A 12,440-nucleotide genomic window follows, 5' to 3' on the forward strand; every position below is an offset into this window, starting at 1 on the left:
TGTCTCTGCAGCTCCGCTCCGTGTGTGTGCTAGTAAACCCTCCTCTTCCTCCCTGCTCTTGCTCTCAGGTGGAGGAAATGCAGTGGTCGGGTGGGGAGCAGAGGGTGCCCGACTCTGTCTGCAGCTTCCCCTGCCAGCCGGGCGAGAGGAAGAAGATGGTGAAGGGGGTGCCATGCTGCTGGCACTGCGAGCTGTGCGATGGCTACCAGTACCAGGCGGACGAGTTCTCCTGCGAGATGTGCCCCTTCGACATGCGGCCCACGGAGAACCGCACGGCCTGCCGCCCCACGCCCATCATCAAGCTGGAGTGGCACTCCCCCTGGGCCATGCTGCCCATGTTCCTGGCCATCCTGGGCATCCTGGCCACCACGTTCGTCATCGTCACTTTCATCCGCTACAACGAGACGCCCATCGTGCGCGCTTCGGGCCGCGAGCTGAGCTACGTGCTGCTGACGGGCATCTTCCTCATCTACGCCATCACCTTCCTGATGATCGCCGAGCCGGGCGCCGTGGTCTGCGCCTTCCGCCGCCTCTTCCTGGGCCTGGGCATGTGCATCAGCTACGCTGCGCTGCTCACCAAGACCAACCGCATCTACCGCATCTTCGAGCAGGGCAAGAAGTCCGTCACCCCCCCGCGCTTCATCAGCCCCACCTCCCAGCTGGTCATCACCTTCATCCTCATCTCCATACAGGTGAGGGCGCTCAGGTGTGCCTCCCACAGTCTGAAAAAATACTTGTAGTTTAACTGGCTTGTGGGAAAACTGGCTTTGTTGGGAGTGTGCGTGTGTCTGTGTCTGTGTGTGCCCTGTGATGGACTGCTGTCCCATCCAGGGGTACCCGGCCCTGAGCCTTGTGCTTGCCAGGATGGGCTCTGGCTCCCCCATGACCCTGTGTTGGAAGAAGCAGGAAGAAAACAGGTGTTAGTCTACATGTTTTTTACGTATTCTTAAGGCCCACCTTGTAGCCTGATCGGGACAGATCTCGGAAGCTCAGCAAGGCTGAACCTGGTCTGTACTGGGATGGGAAACATCTGAGGAGAACCTGGTTGCTGCTGATGAAAAGATGTTAATGGACCAGTAGGTGGCGCTCTTCCCCCTGGTCCTGGATTTCCAAATCAATCCCCAGTTTGGTGACATACACAGGAGGCGCCGTCCTTCAGATAGGACATTATACTGAGGTCCTGACTGACCCGACCGTGCAGATGGCTGCACAGTGGTATAAGAAACAAGACAGGTTCACCTCTTGACTGCACACTCCTGCCAGCTCAGCAATGTCACCAGGCTGCTGTTGCAAGACCTTTCACAGGCGCAAGGAGAGCTGCATCTCCATATTCATGAACCAGCCAGAGAAAGGGACTGCGGAGTACAAACTGATACTCAGGAGCACAGACTGCTGAGGCAGCCAATGCAGCAGGAGTGACATTTAAAGTTTCCCTTAAAAGCGTCTGAGACCTTTTCAAATCAATCCTTAATCACAATGATTAAACAGCCCGTTCTGATATTTACGTTGATACTGTGTGCAGTAAATCCATGACAAACCCAGGGCATGTCTGTAGTCAGTCTTTGAAGTCTTTAGCCATGCCTCCCTTGTGCTCAGCGCAGGAGTGCAAGCCCGAGGGACATACCCACTGCTGTGAGTTTTTCCAAAAGTGCTGAGACTCCAGGAAAGTTGGGTGGAGGAACCTTTCTGCAGAATTATGTGGTAGCTACAATAGAATATGGATTATATGGATGTTAGAAAAGATTCGTTGAACATGTAGGTTTGGTAGTTAGTAGCTAGGTGTGGTGGCTCTGTGGCTAAGGATCTGCGCCTGTGGCTAGGAGGTTGCTGGTTTGAATCCCGTGGCCGGCAGAGGAATCCTACTCTGTTGGGCCCCTGAGCAAGGCCCTTAACCCCAACTGCTCCAGGGGCGCTGTATAAATGGCTGACCCTGCGCTCTGACCCCAGGCTCCTCTCCCCGTCTGTGTGTCTCATGGAGAGCAAGCTGGGGTATGTGAAAAGACAAATGCCTAATATACAAGAAATTGGATATGGCCAATAAAGTGATCTGATCTTAAGTTTGTTTCTTGATGAAGGAAATTAACCAGTGGACCAGCTGTGGTCATACAGTATTGGAGGTGTATAGACGCACGCCACCTACATCAGGAGCCTTGAAATGATTGCTTTTAAATGCTCTATATAGGACAAAGATTACTATTACTGTATCTTTGTGTTGAGTTGACTTCTTTTCTGCGTGCTGCAGAGAGCCCTACAGCCCCCCACCAAGCCCTGCTCACTCTCTGTGATTTAGTGAACGGGACATGTCCCACTGCCCTGCGGTCCTGTGTCCTGCCCCGGCCTCACACCCCTCTCTCTCTGGCCCTGCGCAGGTCCTGGGGGTGTTCGTCTGGTTCGGGGTGGTGCCGCCCCACACCACCGTCGACTACGAGGAGCTGCGCCCGCCCAACCCGGAGTCGGCCCGTGGGATCCTGAAGTGCGACATGTCGGACCTGTCGCTCATCTGCTGCCTGAGCTACAGCATCGTGCTGATGGTGACGTGCACGGTGTACGCCGTGAAGAGCCGCGGCGTGCCCGAGAACTTCAACGAGGCCAAGCCCATCGGCTTCACCATGTACACCACCTGCATCGTCTGGCTGGCCTTCGTGCCCATCTTCTTCGGCACGGCCCAGTCCACCGAGAAGGTGAGAGCCGTCCTCGAAGTCGAGGGGGGGGGCTTTCCATCGCCAGGGGGCGAAGTCGAGGAGCCAAGCGGTCCGTCGGCCGACCTGAGACACCTTCAAATGCAGACCAGGCCGGCACAAGGGCGAAGAGGAAGACGATGAAGAAGAAGAAGAAGAAGAAGGACAAAATGATGATTAGGAAGAAGATGATGATGATGATGAACATGATGACGATAAAGGAGATGATGAAGAGGAAAATGACGAAGAAGGGGATGAAGATGAAGATGAAGAGGAAGAAAACGATAACCAGGAAGAAGATGGTGAAGAAGAGGATGATGAAGATGATGATAAGGAAGAAGATGAAGACGATGAAGAAAAAGACAAAGAAGGTTCAAGGAAAAGATTAAGGAGATGAAGGGAGGAGGGTGAAACGGGAGACAGGGATGAGGAAGATGCTGGTGTCTGGGAGGTGGGGGTGGTTCTAAAACACTGGGAAGAGGAAGGGCGGGCGTTGTCGAAACACTGGCTTCTCCCTCTTCCCAGATCTGTGCCTCTGCGGAAACACGTGACTTGTTCACTGTCATAGTGTGGAGATCTGAGCAAATGAGATTCCCAGCTCCCTCCAGCTCTCAAAGACCGCAACTGGTCGTTTCTGATTTCATCGGAACAATACACTTACTGCACTAATCGAAAGCCACACATTCCGAGTCTCTACAAGTGGGTGACTTAAGGGTGACCTGCCAGACAGGACTGGCCACTCCTCCTGTAGAAAACAATGTGCAAAGATAATGTCTGCCTCCCCTGAAAAGAGCACAGGGGAATTTAGTATGAACTGGTCCCTTGCCTGATCACAATGCAACAGGTGCAAATCCCGCACTGTGATTAGACAAAGAGCTAATTGATCTGTATACCCATAGTTCACTGTGAGTGCTTCTCTTACCTCCCACCCTGACCTGCAAGAGTATTCTTGAAGAGATATATAGATTTTTAATTTTTTAATAGATTTTATAGTAAATTCCCACTTCAGGTCTAGTCTACAAATCTCAGCGCACGTAGTCGGAGGTTCTGCTGCCGCAGCAGCTGCAGGTCACCCCGAGAAAGAAATCCATGACTCACTTTTATAACGTGCCCCCATCACGGCAGAGCCTTGCTGAGCGCCAGCCTGGGATCACTCAGTGTCAGTAAAACACCGGGAATGTAAAATGCATCGCAACTGTTTTTAAAAACAAAAATAAAGTGAGGGCAAAAGCACTAATTTTCCATTTTAATTCACTCCAGCAAAACTGGATGATCCCCCCCCCCCCCCACTTCACCACGCACACACCACCCACAAGAGCTAACGACACTGCTCCTGTGTCGGCTGCATTAGCAGGGCTTTCAGCTCACCCATGCGTCCCAGAATTCCTTGAGTCCTCCTAATTCGGCGCAGAGGCTTTTAAGTCATAATGGGCTTTTTCAGACAGGAGGAACAAACGAGCAAAAAAAAAAGAGGTGGAAATGGGCATTATGCCTTCTAGGGTTTTCATTATTTATTTTTAGACCTCGTACTTCTTCAAGCCTCTCACTCATTTACAAGCTCAGCTCGTTATGTCAGGTTTTTCTGTGCCAATGACGCCGGCTTTGCCTGGGGGGGTCTTGCTCCGGTCCTTGGTCACGTTGGCCTAGACGCACTCTCAACGTGACCCGTCCCGTAGAAAGGACTCGTGCAGACCACCGGCCCCTGGTCGTGACCTCTGCCCTTGCCTCCTGGCCAGATGTACATCCAGACGGCGACGCTGACCGTGTCCATGAGCCTGAGCGCCTCGGTGTCCCTGGGCATGCTCTACGTGCCCAAGGTCTACGTCATCATCTTCCACCCCGAGCAGAACGTGCAGAAGCGCAAGCGCAGCTTCAAGGCCGTGGCGCAGGCCGCCACCATGTCCACGCGCCTGTCCCAGAAGTCCAGCGACAGGCAGAACGGCGAGGCCAAGCCGGAGGAGAGCAAGGACAGTAAGTAGCGCAGCAAGTACGTATCCGCCTCTTTTTCTCTCTCTCCGTGTGTCCTGCCAGCCAGCTGCCTTTCCCAGACCTCCTGCTCCGTCTCCCCGGCCCTGAGGAGTAAGTACTGTACCTCCGCCGCCTGCCCCCTCCTCCCTTCCGCTCACATGCAGAGCTCAGTACTGCAACGGGATCTTCCTGCTGTCCCGCAGGGGAAACACAGAAGTGGGCGCAGACCCAGGCCCTGTCACTGGCACACCACAGCTGAGAGTCTGTACCGGAGTGTCCTCCCGATTTTATCATCAGCTTTTGATTTACTTTTTCTAGTAGCACATGGGAGTATACTTATAACCAAGAGCAAGGAGGCATTTCTTTACACAAAGGGTTGCGGGAGTAGGGCACAAACCGGTCTGGCCATGTTGTTGAAGCCAATAAACCGGCTTCTTTCAGGAAACAGATGAATGAGAAGTGACGTCTGACTCACAAACAGACCAGATTGGAGGAGCAGTGCATGTCCAGCCGACTACACTGAGAGCACGCAGAGCTCTGAGGGGGTCGAAATCTGAGAGTAGTAAGGTTGAGTAAGGCTACCCAGACCCAGTTATAGGATATAGTTTCTACTGTATACTGTATGTTATCTAACAGTTACAGGATATACAACAGTTATGTTAAAGTCCCTATATGTTATATTGTGGTTGTAGGAAATTAGTTAGTTTCTATATGTTATCCTGTAGTTCTAGGATCTCGTTAGATTTGAAGGTCCCGTAAAGTGGACTAATGACACCACACAGGTGCTCAGCCTGTGCCCTGAACCAGCGCCCTTTGACCTCTCTCTGTGTCAGCAGCTATTGAACTTTAACTATTTGTTTACTCTGAAAGGATCTATCATTGCCCTGCAAAGACATCCCCCTGTCCCCCACTTCTCTCCTGGTCACTGTCTCCTTCCCTGCTTTACTCTCGCACCAAGGTGCTGAGTTCCATGCAGTTCCTCTCATTAGCGCTAAACCAGCACGTAATAACAGCAGCATACAGCCATACTGACTAAATAATTTATCAACACAGTAGATGCTCTGTTGTGTTTGTGCTGATGCACAAATGTGTAAAAATAATATTTCACATAAATTATGAAAGTAGAAAAAAAAATTAGTTCAAGCACCTTGAGGTAGAGTTCCACTCCAGGCACGAACCTCCTGAGCTCTCTCCTCATCTCACGCTGCCTGGAAACAGCAAATCAGGTGTCCCCATCGGTTAAGCGTTCCTTAATTTGGCTGCAGGGGACATTAGAACGTTGTGGCACTGCAGCAGTCAAAAGATATATTTATTTCTTGTTTCAGGGATCTGTTTTGTTATTGACTGTATAAAAAGTATATATAAAAATATATATATAAAAAAAATATAGACTGTTTTGTTTAGTTAAGACGTGGCGTGAGAGTTCTGCAGTGGGGTTCAGTGTAAACTACAGCAGCGTCTTCGTTATTTTGCAATCACATTACTCTGTTATTACTCATATATTGCTCATGTGACTCACAGTAAGAAAATACGTTTGACAGAGACAAAAATAACCCACAAATAGATATGGGTTTAATGTTGACAGATTCTTTTCTTTACATTCTCAGCTCTTCAAATAGTTTCCCCAGGTTCCGTTCAGAGATCTTTAATCTTCTTTGATCCTCGGATCTCCAGCCGTTGTCTGGTGGAATTAAATATTAAAGGTGTTGCGTGACCATAAATCCACAGGACACACACACTGAGCTCCAGGCTCCTGCAGACTGAAGCATCTTTTGATTTGTGAAGAGCAGCTCAGCTCTTTTTTCACAAATTGTTACCATTAATCGCACAATTATAGCATAATTGGGCTATTTAATACTTTTCTGCTAAGAATAAATTGAGCTGCAGTATCTCTACACATTCCTTTCAAAAGGGAATCCCATCCCTGAGCTTCTGTACATCATCTCCAAGCATTCCTTCCTTGAGGGAATCCCGTGATTGAGCTACATCTGGGAAGGATTTCCCAACAGAAGGAATGTGTGGAGACACCTTAGCGCCTCCACTCGGTGTGAATTCAGCACGATCCCTGCACAATGTTCAATGAACAATGGCCGCGATAATGCAATAACATTTAAAAACATATTGAATTATTTCCTGTTTCTCCCTGTGATTGATATGTAAATGCAAATCATCCGTCATTCTGAGTGACACCTGTCACCCGACCCAAGATAAGACCTCAGACCCAGTGAAGGGGAGGTTCTTTATCTTGATCTCTGGCGAATGTGAGCCCCACACTGTGGCCTGTGCAAAAAGTGAGGAGGAGCCACGTGTGGTATGACATGGGCAAATAGGGAGGCTTCACCTGGTTCTGCTCGATAACTATCTTTTAATAATGCCTGTCATCAATTTCAGAGTACCAGTGGTCTAAAAATGATTACATTCTTCTACCGAGCGATCACTGGGATTATGGCACTTTAATTTCCCATTATGAACAGTGGAATCGAATCAGTAGGATGACGTAAATACCCTAAACCCCAGCCAGCGTCTGCAGTATCCAAAGCACAGAATGAAACACAAAGAGCAAATCCCACACATCTCTCCATCCGTGAGCTAGGAACCCAGCCCAGGCTGTGAAAGCCTTACAGATCAGTGGGCAGAGCTCTGAGGCAGACTGCCTTCTTCAGGCAAGAGAAATTATCCAAAAACCCTGTTCTATATTAAGACCCTGCTCACGCCGCTGAACAGGACTCAGACCAGGAGGGAGATCATATTCCCTTCATGCCCACGCAGAGCTGGGCTCGGGCCACCGAAGTCACCAGGAAGTCCAGCTGTCGGCTCACAGTGACCTTGGCTCTTTCCTTGCCTCTCCTGCGCCTGGCCTGGTGCTGACGGCGGCCGTGTGCCGCTGGCTGCAGGCATCAGCTCTGTCCTCCCTGGCACGTCAGCGTGCCAACCGTCAGGAACGATATGGGCAGGAAGCTTTGCTTTTCTGCTTTCGGCTGCCCTTGGCGGGCCAGTGTTCTCCTTTTCTGTGCCTGGTGTAGCTGGGATCGGTCTAGAGCTGTTGGAATTATTCCTTGGATGCCTTGGTGCCAAGAGATTGGCCCCTGGCTCAGGGCTACCTTGCTCACACGTGCCCGACGGTGCCCCGGGAGAGCTGGTGTGTTCCCCCCTACCCAAGCGCTCAGCGAAGATAGAAGAACATCAAGCCTGGACCTGTTCCACAATGAAGCAAACATGAGGAAGCAGGTCAAGTTAATAACAGACGAGCAAAAAGCAGTGATCAAGAGCACCTGCTTCTCTCCAGCTTTCGTTTGAGAAGGTGGCTGATCTGGTAGGAGTAGGAACTCAGATGGTCCCTCATGTCCGTTCCAAGGCTGGGCTGCAGCCTCCTGTTTTTTTATCTCTATTTCTGTGGAAACATTGCTGGAGCAGCTTCATCCTGCAGCTGGCATGACCAAAGAGGATTTTCAGACCGTGCGCAATGACCAATGCACAGTTACACACAGAAACTAGCACTTTCAAATGGAGCTCTGTAGGTCTTTTCATTCAGCCACATTGCCTCCCTTTCGCTCAGTGCAAAGATTTGCAGCTCAGCCACCATGCAGTCATGTCTTTATCTTTGAAAATAGAAACGATTAATTTTTTATCTTCCTTCAACAGAAGCGTGTCCTGCAGACTGATTGGCTAGAAAATATTTAAAGGCAGTCGTTAAAAATGTTAATAGAATGCAACACACACTTAGAGAAAACGCTTTACATGATATAATTAAAGTTATTTTAGCTGCAGATTAATGTGTCACGCAGAGAGGTTGAACTATCCATTTCTATGAATCTCTGTGTAATACAATGCAAGTCAGATGTCAAGCAGGACAGACACACACACAACTCTAACTCCCACGCTAACTCTAACTCCAACAAACCATGCCTAGGACTAATGGTAATCAGCCACATTTCCACATTAGGTAATCTCCATATCTGAGCAACAGAGGCTCACTGGTCCAGGGCTTTTCCTGGCTTCCATGGAAACGGAGCACATAACTCCGCCCCCCCGAAGGAACACCAGCCTATCACAGGGATGACCACCATCAATGCTGGTCCTCATTCATACAGCTGGAGGACTGGAGCAACTGGAGAAAAGAACCTTGCTCAGAGTGCAACCGCAGGAACTTTAACCCAAAACCCACCAGAGACCCAACATCCTACACTGCCCCCAGATTTACACAATATTGTGCAGTATTTACAGCTGGGGTTGTACCAGCAGGGTGTGGTACAAACTGCTCCAACAGAGCAATGTATCAAACACAGTGTACAGTAGTAAGTGCTAGATCACAGCTCTAGCCCTGATTATTATTGCAGTTTACAGATGTTGACAGGTCACTGATTTCATTCAATGCATACAAGAGTATGTCACCTCTCTGCTTCTACAATGTAGGAACATAGTGATAAACTATACAAATAACAGGCTCAGTGACCACAGCTTGGGCGACACAGAAACAGAGTGACAGAGCAACTGGATGACACACACAGACCTGGATACCCAGAAAGGACAGGCTCAGTGACCACAACCTGGACATAGAGACTGGACACAGGCAGACCTTGCTGTCCAGAGACGACTCGACTGGCTATGTGACCACAGCCTGGTCATAGAGACTAGGGGAAACAGTTAGACTTCTTTTGCAAAAGTGTAATTAATCGAACGTGCCAATAAAGCCGTTTGAATTGAACTTTGGTAAGCTACACCTGAGAGAAATTCAGCATGCACTTGGCAACATACTGCTAATGTGGGAAGGGACGGCCTCATGTGTGCACACACAGGCTTGTCTTGACAGGACTGGGGCTGGAGGATAAATCTCCATGAGCAGGCCAGGAAATGGCCAGGAAATGCTGCAGTCAAACCACATGAAGTTTCAAACGGACAGGTGAATTTTTCAGCATACTTTCAACTGCTTGAACTTGTTCTTGCAAAGACCTCAAAACTGATAACTGGTAAAGCAGAACATGTCTTCCGGTGGAAGACTGCTAATATTGCACGCTAAAAGAAAAGAATACATGCTTAGTACCGCCAGGGAAGGCATCAGAGTTTTAATGCAATCGGTCGTCACAAAGAGGCATCAGCAGAAAAGGAAATGAAAGAGCGTATCTGCGAGGTGAGGACTAATTTGTAACATAAGGCCATCATGATTTATTGCTGCTTCCCTGGGGCATGAAATCCCATATTTACACAGCAGTGCCCCAAAGCACTGTACCTCCCCTCCTCATTTTTAAATTAAACATTGCAGGGATCAGCCTCCTGCTCTCAGGGGCATCAGGGGCATCAGACGCGTCTCTATTCATGAGAAAGAACGCAGCACAAAGTGGTCTGACGAACCCCATGTCAGACGAGACTCACGGTGTGTTAAACTGCTAAAAACTCCCATCGGAGCGAAGCCTCGCTCTCCCGGCCGTGTGACGTGGGGCCGGGAGCCCTCTGGGACGAGGAGCAGTCCCGAAAGGACCCCCGAGGGTCAGATCACGATCCAAAAGTATAAATAATTAAATCAACGGGCTTAACTGAACTGCAAAAACTGTAGGCAAGTTGCCCAAAGACATGCCCAGGCCATCTGCAGGAGTGAGTGGCCAGAGTGCGACGGGGCCAGCCTGGCCTGGAGCCCTCGCTCCACATGGTGACAGACTGAGAGCAGGGTAATTAGTTAACGAGGCAGTCTGGGAGGCCCAGAGCGCCGGGAGAAGGGAAAGTAGCACATTGGCTTAGAGAGAGAGAGAACTGCGCTGCTTTCCCTTTCTGTAGATATGAAACAGCCCTTCCAAAGAGCAGGTGTAGAGTCTGCAGTGTGACAAGCCGCGCTGTTGTTAAAGTGAGGAACCCTGTGCGGAGCAGGGGAGCCCAGGCAGGAGAGATTTCTGACGAGTCCAAAACATTAGGCAGAGACGTGGTCAAGGGCGAATTCCGGGTTCGATACCAAAGGTTATCCAAATGGAGAGAGGCAGACAAACCCAAAGTGCTAGACAAGGTGGAGGTCAGCAGGTGAGATCCGGGTTCGAGTATCCGATAAAGGCAAGAGGAAGTAAATAATGCGAGGCATGGAGTTCTGGAGAAGCTATTCTGCTATGCTGTTCCGGGAAAAGCAGAAGGCTTACATAGGTCTGGAAGTAGAGGGTGAGGTGCTCAGATTGGACGGAGGGATAGGCCGGCGGTGTTTGTGGAGAGACTGCCTCCAGCTGGTGCTTATTTGGGAAGAGGCAGTTTGTGAGGAGGGTTCCGATTAGCGGCGGATGTGACACGCAGGCTTTGTGCACAAGCAATCAGGGAGCTCCAGCCCCCTCAGGTAGACCTGTCGTTTACTATTTAAACTGTGATCACAGAATCTCTGTTGTTTGAAAGGGCTCATGTCTCAGCATTTAGGCATCTGTCTATTTTTCTTACTCCCTTTAAATCAGTATCTTCTGCCCCCTGAGAGTGATTTTCTGAATGAGGCTCCTTAAGTGCTCAATCTCAGAGATCTAATGGAGGCTGAATACCGTATCCTTGCTTAAAGAAACGAAAGTGTTTTGTCTTCAACACCTGGAGGAAGACTAAATGAGAAGTACTTAATACTGTAAACTCTGTTGTAATTTTGAGGTTAAAGAGTTGAAAGCTGTGTCCGTGGCGTGTGTTTGTGATGTATTTATCACACAAAGGTGTCACAGTTATGTTTATGTGAGCGACCCAAAAACGACAAATAACAATTGTCCTCACTCTCTCGAAGTGCAGGAAAGAATCAGGACAGTTTTGTTCATTTTATTATTTTGAATTAGGGTGTATTTATCAATTCTTAAAAGTAGCTGTGGTGTTTATAAAGATCAGGGCCTCTGGGGAGCTCATTAGTGCTAAAGGTTTGTCGAACATCAAATCAGGCTCTAATTTCTGTGCTTGACCACTGCAGGTGCCCCTAAAATGGCCTACATCAACTACAGCAACCCCGACATTTAACAGCTAGTAAAGAAGGAGGGGTCCCCGCTTCTGGAGACGAGCATCATATGACAGAATTTAACTTCACCCTGAGGAAAAAGCGACTGAGATGCAGGCTGCTTGTGTAAAGACACACCGACCTTTTCTTTGAGATAAAAATGACTTTGATATAAATACCTGGTGAGGGAGGACACCTGCAACTTCGATCATATGCAAAATAAGACAAAGATATTGGGAAGAACAATTATTTTTGGGGGGGCTTGAAAGCTTACCTCTACTAAATGTTTAAACTACCTGGGCCCCAAGGGAGTCAGACTCAGAGGATAAGGAGGCATCTCATTAAAAGCTGAAGAAAACTTTCCTGTGGTGTTCACAGAGAGTCTCTTCAAATTTGCGTTCCATGTGCTGACAGCGTTCTCTTAGTTAGTTAGTTCAGTTTCAGCAGCACTGACGTGTGAAGATCGACGGGAAGAATCTCCTTGAGGCCGGACAGCATCAGGCTGCTCCCTGGGTCAGTGACTCCTCGGCCGGTGGACGTCCCTGGCTGGGCAGCATGGGGGCAGTGCGTGTGTCTGTAGGCGTGTGTGTTTCCCTGCATCGCCAGCGCAGGCTGCTGGCTGGTTGCCAGCACATGACCCACTGGACCACGTTGAGCTTCCTGAGCCTGTGGCCCAGTGATGGCGCTGCTGAGAGAGTGGAGAGTCACCTGGGCTGTGTGTACATCTGGAGGGGGGGGGGCTGGTGTCGTAGGCTGTTCCCAAGAGTCCTGTAGGCTTTGAAGGGATTGGAACAGCATCAGTGGCTGAGGGAATGGAAACACACTCTGGGGGAATGCCCTGAGTATGCAAATAAGTCAATTAAACT

At 49.4% G+C, this 12,440-nt stretch overlaps 1 protein-coding gene across 1 annotated transcript in view; it reads left to right on the forward strand.

Moving 5' to 3' along the window:
• The window catches only part of grm6a (glutamate receptor, metabotropic 6a), a 36,431-nt gene extending 24,834 nt beyond the window's left edge, over positions 1–11,597 (forward strand). Inside the window, exons 8-11 of the mRNA XM_088929213.1 lie at positions 69–692; positions 2,370–2,681; positions 4,415–4,649; positions 11,551–11,597. Coding sequence (XP_088785339.1) covers positions 69–692; positions 2,370–2,681; positions 4,415–4,649; positions 11,551–11,597 — 1,218 coding nt within the window. The remainder of the gene's footprint in view (positions 1–68; positions 693–2,369; positions 2,682–4,414; positions 4,650–11,550) is intronic.
• Positions 11,598–12,440: the final 843 nt, after the last annotated feature.

Source organism: Atractosteus spatula, chromosome 2 (assembly GCF_055471065.1).
Source record: "Atractosteus spatula isolate fAtrSpa1 chromosome 2, fAtrSpa1.hap1, whole genome shotgun sequence".
In the NCBI taxonomy this organism is placed as follows: Eukaryota; Metazoa; Chordata; class Actinopteri; order Semionotiformes; family Lepisosteidae; genus Atractosteus; species Atractosteus spatula.